This window comes from Rhipicephalus sanguineus, chromosome 1 (genome assembly GCF_013339695.2).
Source record: "Rhipicephalus sanguineus isolate Rsan-2018 chromosome 1, BIME_Rsan_1.4, whole genome shotgun sequence".
NCBI classification, from domain to species: domain Eukaryota; kingdom Metazoa; phylum Arthropoda; class Arachnida; order Ixodida; family Ixodidae; genus Rhipicephalus; species Rhipicephalus sanguineus.
Genome location: NC_051176.1, coordinates 324,204,683 through 324,222,259, shown reverse-complemented (window position 1 = coordinate 324,222,259; position 17,577 = coordinate 324,204,683). Strand labels below are relative to the sequence as shown.

The window sequence follows — 17,577 nt, the reverse complement described above, 5'->3', positions numbered from 1 at the left end:
CCGAACTATTCGTCTATAACCCAAAGTCACTCCGTTGCAAGCACAGCTCGGAATTTGATATTAAAGTAGAGGGGAAACCCATCCCAAAAGTGAACCAAGTCAGAATGTTAGGTCCATTCATTCAAGAGAATGGACATAATGATGGGATAATAAAAAAAAACTGGAAGGATTTACCACGCAAGCCCTTGGATTATTTTGAAGTTAGAAGGGAAGAAAGGGTTATTTAGAAGGTTTAGAAGGGTCGTGGCCTGAAGGAAAGAAGCTTGCTCAAACTAACCCAAGCATACGTATTAAGCCGTGTGAGCTATGCCACGCCTTTCTTGGGCATCAGGTCTGAGGAGAAGAGGAAACTCGACTCGCTCATTCGACGGTGCATAAAAAGGGCCTTAGGCTTACCAATCAGAACCTCCACAGAGAAGCTTCTCTCTATGGGAGTGCACAATACTTGGGACGAAATAGCGGAGGCTGTCAGAATTTCACAGCTCGATCGCCTAAGCCGAACGACCACAGGCAGAGCTATCCTCGATATGGTAGGCCTGCAAACCGATAGGGGACCACGAGGCAAATCAAACATCCCGAAAGACTGCCGAGAAACTCTAATTATTTCCCCCTCCCTCAAACATGCATCCCTATTCCACGCAGAGAGGAGGGAAAAGAGGGCGCAAACTCTAATCAAACGCTTTGGATCAATGGACCACAAGTCGGTTGCGTATGTGGACGCGGCAAGTGGCAAGTCGGGCGCGGTGGTCGCCTCGGTGGTCGACGGCCAAGGTGCCCCCGTATCGGCCGCCACCGTTAGAAGCCGCAACACGGAAACGGCTGAAGAACTTGCAATAGCGCTCGCTTGCGTTGGAACGGAAGCTCATTTTATAATTAGCGATAGCAAAACGGCCATCTGGAATTTTGGGAAAGGTCGGATCCCGCCCGAAGCGGCAAGGGTTCTGTCCGGTAGACGGCTGGACAGAAAAATTAGCCTAATTTGGACCCCAGCACACACGTCCGTTCCTGGCAAAGAGGCGGCCCACGAGTTAGCCCGAGCTCTCTACTTCCGGGTCACTGTGGAGCCGCCCGACTGCGAGAACATGGACGAGCGTCTGAAAAGTTACACCGAAATCGTTGAAAATTATCGGCTACTTCGCAGAGTGGTGCCACCACCGGATAAAAGCCTGAACAATAGGGAGGCAGTCGCATGGCGGCGCCTGCAAGCTGGCAATTTTGTAAACCCGGTCTGGGCATACCATGTTCAGAAAAGATGATAGGCCTAACGATAGCTGCAAGCACTGTGGGGCGAGAGGGACCCTCAACCACATAATCTGTGAGTGTGGTAGCTCCCCAGGGGCTAAATCAAATATCAATTGTAGAGAGGCCTGGGAAACCCTGCTGCGGAGCGAGGACCCTGCTTCACAGCAACAAGCCATCCGCCTGGCGGAAGAAGCCGCGAGGAGTCAAGACCTCTTCGCCTGCTTCTAATCGCGGAGGTGCCAGCCCCCGTCGCCTAGGCCTGTGTGCCGGGGACGGGCAGTAGGGGGCCTCCTTTTCTGGCGGAACAATAAAGTTGTTATCATCATCATCACTACCGTTAAAGTCAACAATTATTAACCCCTTTGGTTTCCCTGGCTTAATTTAATTGTCTGTTGAATTCACTTGGTTTTGTCTAACGAGCCCCTCAGAATAAAGAAGCTCCTCTTCCTTCGTTCATTCCTCGCGAGGGCCTCGCCCGAGCAACCTCAATGCCTTAGGTTAGCTTGCGAGAGTTTATTGGTCAGCTGCCACGTCGTGCGAAGATCACCCGCTACGTGAACACCTCTGGCAACGTGTTCCACACCCGCCGCCTTCCGTGGCTACGAGCGGTGCTGGCTAACACTCCCAGTGATGAAAGAAATGCTCACCGAAGGGGACGCGGAAAGCGCTTTCCATCGTAGATCAATGGGTAGAGCATTGGATGCGTAATTCGAAGGTTGGGATCCCCCTGACGGAAAGGGTGATATTTCGTCCACTTCAGTTTACGTCACAAGTACTACACTACCATTAAAGACAGCAATTAATGTCTAACTGTCTGTTGGATTCATTCGGTTGTGCAAGAAACGAGCCCCTCAGACGGGTAGACCTTTTGGATGAACTTGATAACTTTTTAGGGGGATGTATGCCCAAGAAGGGATACGGTGATCACATTCATTTCCATAATGTTAATGAACGAAGCTGCAATTGCTATTTTAATAAAATGTACCATCAGCTCGTGTGCCCTGCGTCACTTTATTTGTGTAAGTCGGTCTCATTATGTTAATGCTAGAAAGAATAGTTAGAGAGTATGGAAGCTGTCTGCTAAGGAGTCTCCATGGAACACATCTCTTTTAGTTTTGCTTCAATAAACATTTACCTGTAATACAAACGTGCAACTTTGCGTATAGTAGGCATAGTGCTTCACTGTAAAATGGAGAACACATTTTTTTTCGAAAGTTTTGGATCACACGGGGTGTACTTGCCAGATCTGCTGCTATTTATGGGTTCAACACAAGACCAGCATACCCGCTTGCGATGAATCCCTGGTGGCCGGTGTGGCCCACAGCCGTCTGCGTTGGAGAGGTTTGACAGAAGTTCAGCAGGCTGCCAGCTGCAGCATTCACTTGTGCTGCCGTCTGACAGGTTGCCCTCGGAACTGAGCGTGGAGATAGACTGGCCACTTAGTGCCTGTCGCATTTGCCTGCAAAGCCAGTGATGTTCTGCCTCTTACAACCTTCCAACACGACTTACACACGGAGTCTACAACATACCACACTTGTGAAATTCCTGACACGAGCAAGCGGAATAATGAAGGAATAATGCACCTGCTGTGACACCACAGCCCTAGACAGATGGAGGGAACTGTGCTTGAACCAGGCATTTAGTTACATTGTTTTTGGCTGCACGACAGTGCCACAAATGGAGCCAGGATAACCTTGATTTCCTGTTGCACTCCCTAAAAGAATGGAAGGATGGTTGTGATAAGACTCGGGCAACAAGGAAAGAGTTGACAACTTGTACCTATCAAGCTTTACTGACGTAATCTGATGCTGCAGCGCTGGTCCGTGTCCCTTCTGTTCTTACCGTCTTCGACGTTCCTCGCGCTGTACACAAACACACATTCTTACTTTTCAATAGTTCCCTTACAAAGCATTTTCACAGAACTTAGAGCGTGTACAAAACCATGCCGCCCGGATCACTACTGGAAATCATAAGAACAAGTCCAGTATTAGGAAAATAAAGCTGGAACGTTCGCTGCAGCCTCTTTAGGTTTGCCGGTGCGTTTTCCTTTTATGTCTGCTTCCGGATACACTAAGAACACCAGTTATCTTTGGCAAGAAAAGGGCGTTAAGTTCTACTGCGCTGCCACATGCCATTAAAGTAAGGAACCATTCTGCCTGGCGATATCGTTTTCACCACTAATCGCAAAGCATTCCATGACCGCCTACTAGAATATTTCACACTTACATAGTTCATATGTTCCCGATTGCCCATTTAATTATGTTCCTGACGTGTTCTTTGCATGGCTTTTTGTAGTATTAACATGAATTGTATCGCACTGTAACAATGTATTGTATAGCATTCTAGTACTGTATATCTTGTTTGAATTTCCTTGTATTTTGAGGCAATTGCCGTCATTGTTATTTAAGTATGCAGCTCAGTGGCTAGTTGTACATTCTGATGAAAACTAGCCAGCGAGCATCTGCTAGAACCTTAACAAAACACGTTGCGTGGCTAGTTGGTGATAGTTTCTTATTTAAAATATTGTATTCTAACCTATATAATGTTTGTTGATCAAAATGGATTATATTCTACGCGTGTTTTACTTTGGTGTATTCGGGTTTCACCCGCAAAAACTTTTAGCTACGCTCGGCGCAGACCGCGCCGCAATGCTGGATAAGCTTCACGACTGCTTGAGATCATTCTGTTAAGATTACGCGCGGGACGTGAATAGTCAAGTTTATTCGAGAACTTACGCGAGCACCAGCGACAACGCTGGAAAGTTCGATGCCTGATGTATAAAAGACGATGCGTTCCACCGATGATTACACTACCGACGGTCGATGCTCTGTTCGCCGCTAGCAGTGTACAGCGTGTATTGCTTGTACCGTGACTTTTCATGTTTCGGACACAAGTTCACCCAAATTAAGAGTTTCGTCTTGAACCCACCGACTGCTGCCCTCTTCAACATGATGACCACGTGACAACAATGTCTAAAGCAGTTGCAGCCTTGAAAAGACCGCTTGTCGAAACGTCGGCTCCAGCGACATCCCGTGTCCACGAATTTTTCTTGTGTAAAACACAGTAAGGTGGCTGACTGGGCTAGCTGGCGATTCATATTGCCACGCGCGTTTCTTTTGTTATGTTTATTTAACTGGTCCGTTAGACGTGTAATCGCTGTCTTGCGCAAACCGCGCCTGAACGCCAGATGCAGGGGGGGCGGCCCTGCCAGATGCAGGGAGGCGGGGGGGGGGAGGCAGGGGGCGGCCGCCCCCCTACCTGCGCACGGCTATGCCTGCTCCTAATACACGAGGACTGCTTTTCGTCGTCGTCAAGAATTCGGCAGACCCCAGTCACAAAACACCGCATCATAAGAGAGGAAAGTGCCAGGCCACTCCGCAGAGCCCGTAGAGTTTCGACGCGAGAATGTGAGGCCATAAATAAACAAGTCGACGAAATGCTACGCGACGACATCATCCAGCCTTCGAAGAGTCCGTGGGCGTCACCAGTGGTGTTACTGAAGAAGAAGGACGGAACCCTACGCTTCTGCGTCGATCATCGCTGCCTGAACAAAATCACGAAGAAGGACGTCTACGCTGATACGGAAATACACTCCGACGCAAGCAGCGTAGGAATCGGCGCCGTCCTTGTGCAAAGGACTGACGGACTAGAAAGGGTTATCAGTTATGCTAGCCGGTCGCTATCCAAGGCAGAAGCCAACTATTCCAGAAGAGAAAAGGAGTGCCTTTCCATCATTTGGGCTACGTCAAAGTCGCCCCCACCTCTACGGCAGGCCCTTCAAAGTTGCGAGCGACCACCACGCCTTGTGTTGTCTAGCAGCCTTTAAGGACCCTTCAGGTCGTCTTCCCCGATGGAGCATGAGAGTTCAAGAATTGGGCACTACCGTCGTTTACAAGTCCGTATGAAAACACTCTGACGCAGACTGCCTGTCTCGTGCCCCCGTGGAGCCGCCGCCGCAAGACGACCAGGATGATGACTACTTCTTGGGAACCGTAAGTGCCGACGACTTCGCTGAACAACAGCGATCCGACCCGGAACACAGAGGCCTTATGGAATACCTCGAGGGCAAGACCGCCGTTGTTCCGAAAGTATTCAAGCGAGCACTGGCGTCGTTTTTCTTACGCAGCGGCGTTCTCCAAAACTTCTCACTACTTCGAGCCAAGTACCTTCTCGTGGTGCCTTCAGCATTGCGCCAAGAAGTCCTCCAGGCCCTACACGGCGACCCGACAGCACGACACCTCGGTGTTTCCTGAACGCTGGCAAGAATACAGGTAAGGTACTACTGACCGCGCCTTGCCGCCGACGTCACCAGCTACGTAAGGACATGCAGAGACTGTTGGCGACGCAAGACACCGCCAATAAGACCAGCAGGCTTTCTTCAGCCGATCGAGCCACCTCGGTGACCGTTCCAGCAGATCGGCATGGACCTCCTGGACCCATTCCCAACATCGACTTGCGGTAATAAGTGGATCGTCGTAGCTACCGACTGCCTGACCCGCTACGCCTAACTCAAGCGATTCTGAGATACAGCCAGACAAGCCACCGCCGGACCACCGCCTACCACCCACAGGCCAATGGCCTCACCGAGCGCCTAAATAAGACCATCGCCGACAAGCAGGCCATGTATGTCGACGTTGAGCACAAGACGTGGGATGCCGTCCTTCCGTACGTGACCTTCGCATACAACACGGCCGTGCAAGAAACGACGCAGATGACGCCCTACAAGTTGGGTCTACGGAAGGAACCCGGCAACGACGCTCGACGCCATGTTGCCCAACATTCCCGATGAAGAAAACCTCGGCATCACTGTTTACCTTCAGCGTGCCGAAGAATCCCCGACAGCTCGCGCGCCATCGCATTAAGAATCAGCAGATGACCGACAGCCGCCATTACAATCTTCGACGACGCTTCGTGGAATACAAGCCCGGCGACCGTGTTTGGGCCTGGACGTCGATACGCCGACGTGGACTCAGTGAAAAACTTCTTCGGCGATACTTCCGGCCGTACAAGGTGCTTCGACGCCTCGGCGCTCTAGAATACGAGGTCATCCCGGACAGCATTACGAACTCCCTGTGACGCCGCGCACGACCTGAAATTGTCCATGTCGTGCGCCTTAAGCCGTTTTTTACGCCTTAGCGGACCTGTGGACAGTACTTTTTGCTTTGATATTGTAATTTATTTGTGTATTCACTTGTTTTTTCTCCTATGTTCTGTCACAAGCATCGGGACGATGTTTTTTCACAGGGGGCAATGTCACGCGCGCTTCTTTTGCTATGTTTATGTAACTGGGTGCTTCAACGTCTGGGCGCTCTAGACTACGAGGTCATCTCGGACATCATTACGGACTCCCAGCGACGCCGCGCATGACCTGAAGTCGTCCATGTCGTGCGCCTTAAGCCGTTCTTTAGGCGTTAGCGAACCTGTGGACTATACTTTTTGCGTTGTTATTGTAATTTATTTGTGTATTCACTTGTTTTGTCCAATTCTATGTTCTGTCACAAGCATCGAGAAGATGTTTTTTCATAGGGGGGCAATGCCACGCGCGCTTCTTTTGTTATGTTTATGCAACTGCTCCGTTACATGTTTAAATACCGACACGCCTTACCGCAGAGCAGATAATCGACGGCCGACGCTCTTTTCGCCGCTGTCAGTGTACAGTGTGTATTGCTGTAGGTTGACTTTCCGTTTCACGGCCACGAGTTCGGCCAAATAAACAGTTTCATTTTGGACACGCCGACTGCTGCCTTCGTCAGCGTCATGACCACGTGACAATATTGACAGTTAACAGCATGGTGACAAAAGGTACACACATGGGTTAAGCGCTGAGTTCCAACTGATGATTTATTGACAGGAATGCAATATATATCTGCGCAGGGAAATGCCACGCGCGCAGCTTTTGTTATGTTTTTGTAACTGGTCCTTTCCACGTGCGAGAGCTGTCTTCCGCGGGCCGCGCCAAAATGTCTGGGGACATACCAGATTGTAGTAGATCATTTTCTCAAGATTGCGCACATGCCGCGAATAGTCAAGGTTAATCCAGAGCTTGCGCAACCACCAATGATAAGGCTGGAAAGTTCGATGCATGATGTATAAAAAACGGCGCATCCCAGCCACGATCAGTTTTATCGACGGCCGACGCCGTGTTCGCCACTATCAGTGTACAGCGTGTCTTGCTGTAGTTTCAGTTTTCATTTCCCGGCCACAAGTTCGGCCAAATAAAGAGTTTCATCTTGAACACGCCGACTGCTGTCTTCGTCGACGTCAAGACCCTGTGACAATACGTAAGCCGACATCTACAGACTACACAGCTACATTACTTCTCCACGAAAAAAAGCGACAAAATTATGAAAAAAAAAGAGGAGTCAGACAAGGAGATACAATATCTTCAATGTTGTTTACTGCATCCTTAGGTCGCAGGTCCACTTTACTTTCTTCACATATATATTCCAATTATTACAAATAACATCTCGTATACTTTCCTGCGCTTTATTGTGCATTAGTTCTCATTATTATTGCGTCTAACAAAGAAAAACGAGCCCTTAAAAGCCATCTTGTTTCCTCCATGCTTAGAGGAAGTATTTAAACACCTAGACTGGGAAGAAGCAGGAATCAAAGTTAACGGATAATGTATCCTGAACCGACGATTCGCAGATGACATAGTACTCTTGAGTAACAATGAAAATATGAGGGGTTGAAACATAACAAAGCACCTACAGAAAAAGTTGAGGACCACGTAGCGTGCAATGAAATGAAAAATGATAGGAGTAACAATCGGAGGATAGCAGAGGAACAAACAGGTGTTGCAGATATCTCAGCAGACATCAGGCGAAAGAAATGGACCTCGACGCAATGCCTAGAAAAGACAACAGGTGGAGTGTAAGAGCATTCAGAATGGTTATCAGGGGATGGGAAACGCAGTCGAGGAAGGCAGAGAGTTAGATGGAGTGACGAAATTAACAAGTTCGCAGAGATAAAATGAAATTAGCTCACACAGAATAAGGTAAACTGGAAGTCATTTGTAGAGGCCTTCGTCCTGCAGTGGACAAGAACAGGCTGAGAATGATGAATCGCAGTGAAAAATAGGGTTACCCAGTGATGCTACCGAGGACTTCTGATTTGGAGCAATTTTTGGAGCAGCAAAATTTCCGTTTTGGAGCACTTTGGAGCAGGAAAAATTTTCATCTTGGAGCACTTTGGAGCAGATAATTTTGCATCTGGGAGCACTCTGGAGCAGCAAATTTTACATCCTGGAGTGCACTACAGAAGCCTATTGCATTCAAGCACCTGAAAATTATTATGGGGCTCTTATGAAGGCTAGAAATATTTGGAATCATTGCAATTGTCACAAAAGAAATCATCTCAGGAGAACTCCATACTTCACTCGCTAATGAAAAATAGAGAGAGAAATAGATTAAAAGGAAGAGGCAGGGAGGTTAACCTGGTGCGAGTGACCGGTTTGCTACCCTGCACAGGGGTGGGGATATAGGGGTCGGAAAGAGGACAGAGAGAGGAAGAGAAAATAAAAACAAAGCAAAAAATGCACACATGCACACACATGCAGGACGTCCTATCAGAGCCGTTGCGATAGACCGGTTGAACGCAGAAAGCGCATTAGCGCCTGCACAGCCTTCTTCTGTGACGTTAAGTCCTGTCGGTGGCGCAGGATTCTTTCTTCCGAAAGAGTTCGGTCGTCCAGTTTATCAAGCGCGTTGCAAAGCGACTGTCTTTGTGAACAGTACTGTGGACAGTCGCACAGAATATGCTCAATCGTTTCATCACTTCCGCAGTGGTCACAAGCTGCGGTGTCGGCCATTCCTATGCGGAACGCGTACGCGTAGGTAAATGCGAAACCCAACCATAACCTGCAAAAAATAAGGACTCATGCAGCTGAGTGTTCTGGATTAACCTCTTCGGCGATTATTTTCGACACTAGCAAATAAACAGAATACCGGATAAATAAAATTGCAATTTATGAAATAAAACTCTAAATACATCTATGTGGTTATCAGCAGACGTGGTAGACAAACTCTGTGATGTACAGCAGTGCCTCAATGCCAAAAAGCCACACTGTCCCTAATGCATTCCCCTAAGAAAACTCCAAGGCGAAAGCCAGGTTCTTTTTCTGCTCGATCGACGGGTTGATTCTCCCCGTCCCTCTCTGCAAGCTTTCTGCACTTCACATGGTTTTGCACTGCCTCCTTGATCGGTGCACCGGTCACGGAAGCAGTGTAAAGCGACGATGTTATGTGATTACATCATCACGTGACATCACGATATATGACGCCATGTTGGCGTCACAAGTTTTGACGATGTATGACGTGATGACGACGACATCACATGATTATTTTTTACATCAATCGAACGCCGCCGACGGTCAATTTTCGTGTTTGATAAAGCATCTAAGGCTTTCGCATTATTATTGCGTATTGAAAGTTAACAGCCTGGCCGTTAACAACCTGGCCTTACATACCAAACTGTCTTGCACCATGTCACCTTTGTGCCATGCGCGAAACGGCTTCGCTTATCATCCACTTCACAGCTCCTCAATTTTTTTTAAATTTTTATTGTGATAGCAATTATATGGACACTCTAGGCGGATTTTTACTGTCGCTGTTGCCGTAATCTTCCGTATAAAGTCTAAATTAATAACATCACCACGCGCATTCTAGCTGCGGGTAAAAGCTCGCGAGCGCTGGTGACGAACGCGGCTGAAGCGGAGATTAAACTAGCCGGCCGTCTGTCTCTGTCGCACGGAGAGCGTATGAGATATCTTCCCGATTGCGGGCCTGCCGTCGATTGCTCATCAAACATAGAGGAAACGCCCCGCCCGTCTTTCGTAAGGAGCATGAAGGGATGCCAGGGGAGCAGAGGGAGGGGGGGGGACAACCGCATCGTTCGAAAGGCACTGTCGCTTGCGCGCGCGCTATCTTGAGGCATCAGGAGACGGCTCGTAAACTTGCTGTGCTCTCAACGCTTACTTTGCGTTTAGAGAACTCAGAGCACGAAAACGCTTCGGTTCCTGGAGCGGCCATATCCCCTTAAACCAGCGTTTTGTTGGGTTACGCGAGATCGGATCCAAAAGAGTTAGCTGCTAGCCTTACTTCGTTTAACAATACAATTTGTTGATATCGCATTCATTGCTTCACCCTTAAGCGAAACTGAGTTTTTTTAACCGTCAGCTATTGACCCTCGAACGCGAGGGGCGGACGTATAACATGGCGCAGCCGCTTCACTGTGGGCCGTCAGCGACGGGCCCGCTACAGCTGCGCATTTGCGGCTGCTCCGACCAGGAGATATGCTTTTATTAATCAGATGACATTTTTAAAAAAGCAAGCAAAAAATTCTAATTGGAACCCTAGCTCGTGAGCTCGAAAGGGCAGGGCCTTTTAGGGGGTATTTACCGCAGAGTGATTACAAACTCGGATGTGCTGGTGGAAGTAATTATGAAAAAGCTCTTCTGGATGAAGATCCATGGATAAAGTATATCTGAGGAAAAGTGTCAACGCGTTCCCACCGTTCGCGTGCTCTTCCATAAACGCGAAGCAAGGAAAATCCGATATTGTTCCATATCTACTGCTAGCGATCCCAGATTTCATTCCGCGATGTCCAGAAACAGAAGTGACTGACATTTTAGCGGCACGCATGTAGTTATTACAGAACATTGCTTTCCTTACGTGCCGTGCGACGCTTGAAACGAGCTATCAGCAGCCTTTCGGGAACAGACGACGTCCGCCGATGAATCGCCATCGCAACTTTCAAGCTACCGATAGGCCTAGACGTCACGAGCCTCTGCGGAGAGCGCATTTTGCTGTAGAACCGACTTGCAGAACAGAAGCTGCGTCGGCACCGTGCATGGCATTGTGGCTTACTCGGGACGCACGCGCGAGCGCTATTTATTCAGCGGAATAATTCTTGGTCCATGGTTGCGACTTTGGCAGCCCCAAAATCAAGCTGCACATGTTCTGACGCGCCGGTGGTGCGATTGCCGGTGATAGGCGCAGTTTGGCGCAATTTTCGTCGATATTATCAGGATGGCGCAGTAAATACAATTTGGCGCACTTTGGCGCAGTTGGCGCAGGAGTGGAATCACTGGGGTTACCTGTAGAGAAACAATGAAGAAGGCGGTTGTTGCGGTTGGTGCTGATGCTGGCTCCGCTTTGGGAACTGGCTGCTGTCCCGTCTGTAAAACGCCTAGACCATTAAACGCGTACTATCAATTGGTGGAGCATGCTGGTTTCTTCACCCTGCAACTCCCTTCTCGGAATGCCTGACCATATGGCCCAGCAAGATGCAGCTCCATATCTTACCTGTTCCGGCATGCCAAGACAGCGAGATCCGATGATTTTCAACGCCGAAGAGTGACTGGCTTCATATAAGCGCTCACAATAAGTGGGATGAAGTCGATAAACTTGGCTACCTTCACTTCTATCTCGCGGGTGTGGCACAGCTGTGGTCTAACAACCACCAAGCTGTCATTCCTAACTGGTCGTCCTTAAAGACACGCTTCGCGGAAGTATTCAGCCGACCCGTTGTTCGCAAGCCCCGCTCTGAACAGCACGTGGGCGGCCACGCGCAGCAGTCTGGCGAGACCTTCCCGTCTTATATCGAGGATGTCGTGAACTCGACCCTCATATCGATCCAGACATGTCTCACACTGACCAAATCCGGCACATTATGAAAGGTATCGAAGACGACGCCTTCCATATGCGCGTTGCCAAAAACACCCAAACTGTCGCAGACGTAACTCAGTACTGTCAGAGCTACGACAAGCTGCGGAGACAGCGCATTTCCCCGCGACACCCGAGCTTCGACATGGCCACCACGTCTGCATTAACCGTTGGCGCTGTTTCTACCGAACAGACCGCGTTAATGCAACAGATACAGCAGTTCGTTCGCGAAGAAGTGGCGCGAGAATTGTCTACTGTGCCTTACATCCGGCCAGCGAGCACACGCTGACCCCAACATTCAGAAAAGCGACAGAGGAGCAAGTCTGACGCTCTGCCTCCCACCTACCATCATTCGCCTGTCTCCGCACCTCTGACTTACGCCAGACGACCATCGCCGTCGCTACCACTCGTCACGGACCCTGGCCTTCTACGCAGCAAGTCCGCCTGTACGCCCGGACCCGCCTCGTTTTCGCCATCCCGCATCACAGTCCACTAATCCTTGGCGCACACCAGACAACAGGCCGATCTGCTACTTCTGCTGTCTCCCTGGCCATGTCGCGCGTTTCTGTCATCGTCGTGATTTCTGCCAAGGTGCTGGCGAAGAAGGTTAAGGCTACTATCGTACCGAGCCACCTCAGTTGAGTTCCTCCTACCCCACGTGGGACATGTCATCGTCGCGGCTTCGACAGGCATCGGTCACCCACCACGTCGCCGTTCCATTTCTGCTATGGTTCGTCGACCTCGACGCGTCCAAGCGGAAAACTAACCATCGCAGTTCCCGAGGCGAGAGCTGCGCTTATATCAAAAACTTCAAGGCCTCGATTTCTACCCGCTAACGAAATTACCGTGTATGTTGATGGGCAAGCGCTCGTTGATACTGGTGCTGCTGTGTCTGTGCTGAGTGATGAACTGTGCTGCAAGTTCAAGAAGATTACGATCCTGCTTTCTGACGTCTCTCTCCGTACGGCAACTGCGCACCACATACAACCTTCTATGGCATGCACAGCTCGGGTAGTGATACAAAACGTTTTGTACGTAGTTGAATTCGTCGTATTTTCACCACGTTCGCATGACGTCCATCTTGGGTTGACACTTCCTTACCACTCATCATGCCGTCGTTGACTGTGCGCGTGCCGAACTAGCGTTGCCTACGATATATGAACTGTGTGTGTCCAGATAAGATCGAACACGAGGTCCCGGTCACCATTCCCGATTGTGATGAAATTTACTGTAGGTCTAGGCATTGCACCCAGAACAATGGTTTCGCAGTTAGTTTTGCGAAAAAAAATTTGTTCGCATGAAAAAAAAATATAAATTTTGGCCGCAAAAAAACGCTTTTCCGCCAATTTCGCGATTTCTGAATTTTTAGCGCACCTAGGGAAAAAACGGTGCACTTCTTCGTCACAATATTTATTTCCCTTAAAGAACAAGTGAAATGCAATCTTATGAGTCTATTATTTCCCTTGCTTGTCGAAGCACGTTTGAAGAAAAAAATCACAAACTTGGCAAATCGCACAAAATACCTCTATTTCAGAAATTTATTGCTGCAAGCAAGTTAAAGTGAGGATAATAAAAATCGGTACATATTAACTTTGATACTTTCGCTCTCTTTTAAAATAATTTGCGTGGCTTTATCGCGCTCCGTTTTACTTGATAATTGGGCTGGAACGTAAGTGATTTACCAAAAACGCCGAACTTTGAAAATGATTTTCTCAAGAGGCCATTTTTAATTTTTTTTTATATCCCTCTGATTGAAGTCAAGGACGTCCTCTACCATTGTGCAGAGAAAAACGTTGCATTATTTTGGTTGTTAACAAGTTATAGTGCGTCAAATGTGACCATGCCAGCCTAGCGGCCGCGTCGTTCGTTATGGGCTGAAACTCGGATATAAGTTGCTAAAAATACTTGTACGTGACATAAACACAAATCAGCAGCTCCACACCAACAAGTGCGCAGCCCGGTGTCATGGTTCAGCAAGCTTTGTCTTGCGATCAGCCGCTTGCAAACCCGCAGCAGCGTCCGCTCGATGCTGCGGGCGCTGACATTACATGAGTGCCGCTTCGACTGCGGATGAGCTCCGCTTGAGCGCCAAAGTACGCTCAGAGGACAAACGAGAGAAGGAATGCGTCACTGTGAAAGTTAAAGGCCGTTAAGTGCCAACAAATGTCATAGTATGCAACGAAAACTCTGTCGGCGATTTCCCAGTGAGCGCCTCCAGTAGTGCGCTCATGTGTTGCTTTCTCTCTTCGGATGGCCTAAATATAATTAGGTTCATTCTATGAGCAACATATGGCACAAAAGAAAGCCATTGAATCTAAAGAAAGCTGTCATACGTGCTTCCGATGGTCGAGCAATTCAAACTGCAGTTGTTCATCTCGTGCCAGAACACTTGTGTCAGACGGCTGTGAAAAGAAGTGTGTCCAAGTCCTTTACTTCATTAAAGAACCGCTTTTACAATACTGTATTGTTGGGCGTCCGCAGATAGAATATTCAACGCAAGTCGAGCGTTTATCACGATATTATGCGGCTTCGGGCATAACAGCAGGGAAAAAAATACATCCGTGCTGTATTGAAGGCGCTCACTGGGAAATTGCCGGCAGAGTTTTCGTTGCATCTTATGACAGTTGTTGGCACTTAACGGCATTTAACTTTCACAGTGATGCATTCCTTCTCTCGTTTGTCCTCTGAGCGTAGTTTGGCGCTCAAGCGGAGCTCATCCGCAGTCGAAGCGGCACTCATGTAATGTCAGCGCCCGCAGCATCGAGCGGACGCTGCTGCGGGTTTGCAAGCGGCTGATCGCAAGACAAAGCTTGCTGAACCATGACACCGGGCTGTGCACTTGTTGGTGTGGAGCTGCTGATTTGTGTTTATGTCACGTACAAGTATTTTTAGCAACTTATATCCGAGTTTCAGCCCATAACGAACGACGCGGCCGCTAGGCTGGCATGGTCACATTTGACGCACTATAACTTGTTAACAACCAAAATAATGCAACGTTTTTCTCTGCACAATGGTAGAGGACGTCCTTGACTTCAATCAGAGGGATTTAAAAAAAATTAAAAATGGCCTTTTTGAGAAAATCATTTTCAAAGTTCGGCGTTTTTGGTAAATCACTTACGTTCCAGCCCAATTATCAAGTAAAACAGAGCGCGATAAAGCCACGCAAATTATTTTAAAAGAGAGCGAAAGTATCAAAGTTAATATGTAACGATTTTCATTATCCTCACTTTAACTTGCTTGCAGCAATAAATTCCTGCAATAGAGGTATTTTGTGCGATTTGCCATGTTTGTGATTTTTTTCTTCAAAAGTGCTTCGACAAGCAAGCGAAATAATAGACTCATAAGATTGTATTTCACTTGTTCTTTAAGGGGAATAAATATTGTGACGAAGAAGTGCACCGTTTTTTCCCTAGGTGCGCTCAAAATTCAGAAATCGCGAAATTAGCGGAAAAGCGTTTTTTGCGGCCAAAAATTGTATATTTTTTTTTTCAGGCGAACAAAATTTTTTTTCTCAGAACTAACTGCGAAACCATTGTTCTGGGTGTAATGCCTAGATCTACAGTAAATTTCATCACAATAGGGAATGGTGACCGGGACCTCGTGCTTGATCTTACCTGTACACACCCAACTGCCGCTGTATCAAACACCGATGTATGACAGGCCCTCAAACCAGGCATTATGTTCTCGAGTCGTCGTCGCTGCAGACACCCACATTTCTCCTCTATCCTCTGTTCTTGTGCCACTCTCTTGCGACGACGCGTCTTCTCTCACCGCCCTGTTTACACCCTTCGAAGCCCTCGTCTCTCGCAAGAGCTTCCTTCTCCCGTTCGCAGTTGTCACTATAGAAAACTCTTGCGGTGCCATCCATATCACGAATCCATTTTCTTCCCGAGCCACCTTATTCCGTGGCGAACTCATAGTCACCTTGAGGAAATCGTTTCTGTTTACTCCAGTAACCTGCGTGATGGCTCGACAACTCCTCACGTCAACAGCATTACCTCTGACACCACTACCACTTCATCTCTCGAGGCATTCCTTCCATCGATTGATTCTGAACTCCCCCCTGCTCAGCGTACTCAACTCTTGGCGCTACTTGATCGCTTCAAGACGTCATTCGACCATAACCAAAGTTCTTTGGGCCGCTCGTCTGCCATCGTTCACAACATTGACACCGGCACCGATATACCTTTGCGTCAGCGTCCATATCGAGTCTCTCACTGTGAACGCCGTGTCATCGAAGAGCAGGTGAGCGATATGCTTCAACGTGGCATAATACAACCTTCACACAGCCCTTGTGCCTCCCCGGTTGTACTGGTGAAAAAAAAAAAGACGGCTGCATCAGATTCTGTGTTGATTATGGGCGTCTTAATAAGATCACACGAAACTTCTTTAGATGTTTATCCGCTGCCTAGAATCAATTGCCTACAAGGGGCGGAGTTCTTTTCTTCTTTAGATCTTCGATCGGGCTGCTAGCGAGTTCCGATGAATGAAGCCGACCGCCCCAACACTGCGTTTGTAACTCCTGGCGGATTGCACGAGTTCAAGGTGATGCCGTTTGGCCTCTGTAATGCGCCTGCCACCGTCGAACGTCTGATGGACAACATCCTTAGAGGCCTAAAATTGAACGCATGCCTGTGCTATCTAGATGACCTCGTCGTTTTCTCGAAGGACTTCCACTCCCACCTCAGTCGCCTCGCAAGCCGTGCCTTGCGGACACGGGACTGCAGCTGAACATGAAGAATTGCCATTTTGCCGCACGCCGGCTTACCATCTTAGGGCACGTTGTCAGCAAAGGTGGTATCCGTCCCGATCCTGGAAAGCTTCGTGCTGTAGCCGACTTTCCCAGGCCATCTACACTAAAAGAACTCCATAGCTTTATAGGCCTCTGTTCGTACTTTCGCAGATTTGTGTGCAATTTCGCGACAATCATCGCCCCACTCACACACCTACTTGCCAACAACCGAGACATCTCGGCGTGGTCTTCCGCTTCCGACAAAGCATTCGCCTCTTTACGCCATCTTCTGACATCCCAACCTATCCTACGCCACTTTGAACCGGACGCTCCAACCGAAATCCACACGGACGCCAGTGTTGTAGGCCTCGGCGCTGTTCTTGCCCAGCGTAAGTCTGGCTTCGACGAGTATGCAGTTTCCTACGCCAGTTGCACTCTCACTAAACCGGAAAATAACTACTCAGTCACGGAAAAAGAATGTCTTGCCATCGTTTTGGGCAATCACGAAATTTCGACCTTACGTATATGGCTGCCCATTGTGTTCACGCTTGTGTTGGCTGTCGTCATTAGAAGACCCATTTGGTCGCCTAGCTCGTTGGGCGCTACGTCTTCAAGATTATGACATCCGTGTCGTCTATCGGTCAAGCCGTAAGCATTCGGATGCTGACGCTTTTTCTCGTTGGCCACTTCCCCATAAGTATGGTGCTGCGATTGTTCATCTCTTGAACATGCCGACATGTCATCTGAGCAACGCCAGGATCCATGGATAGCCTTCTCCTAGAGTACTTGCCTCAGGCGTCTCCTCGTACAATCAACCGCTCGCTTCGACGCACTGCTCGCCGCTTTAAAATCCGTGAAGGCCTTCTGCACCGCCGAAACTACCCATCTGATGGCCGCAAATGGTTGCTGATAATCCCTCGCCATCTACGTTCCGAC

The 17,577-nt window shown here is 48.6% G+C and overlaps 1 protein-coding gene across 1 annotated transcript in view; it reads right to left on the bottom strand.

Moving 5' to 3' along the window:
* LOC119379502 (mitogen-activated protein kinase kinase kinase 13) overlaps positions 1 to 17,577 on the bottom strand; it is a 419,538-nt gene that overhangs the window by 8,758 nt on the left and 393,203 nt on the right. Inside the window, exon 8 of the mRNA XM_037648803.2 lies at positions 2,527 to 2,701. Coding sequence (XP_037504731.2) covers positions 2,527 to 2,701 — 175 coding nt within the window. The remainder of the gene's footprint in view (positions 1 to 2,526; positions 2,702 to 17,577) is intronic.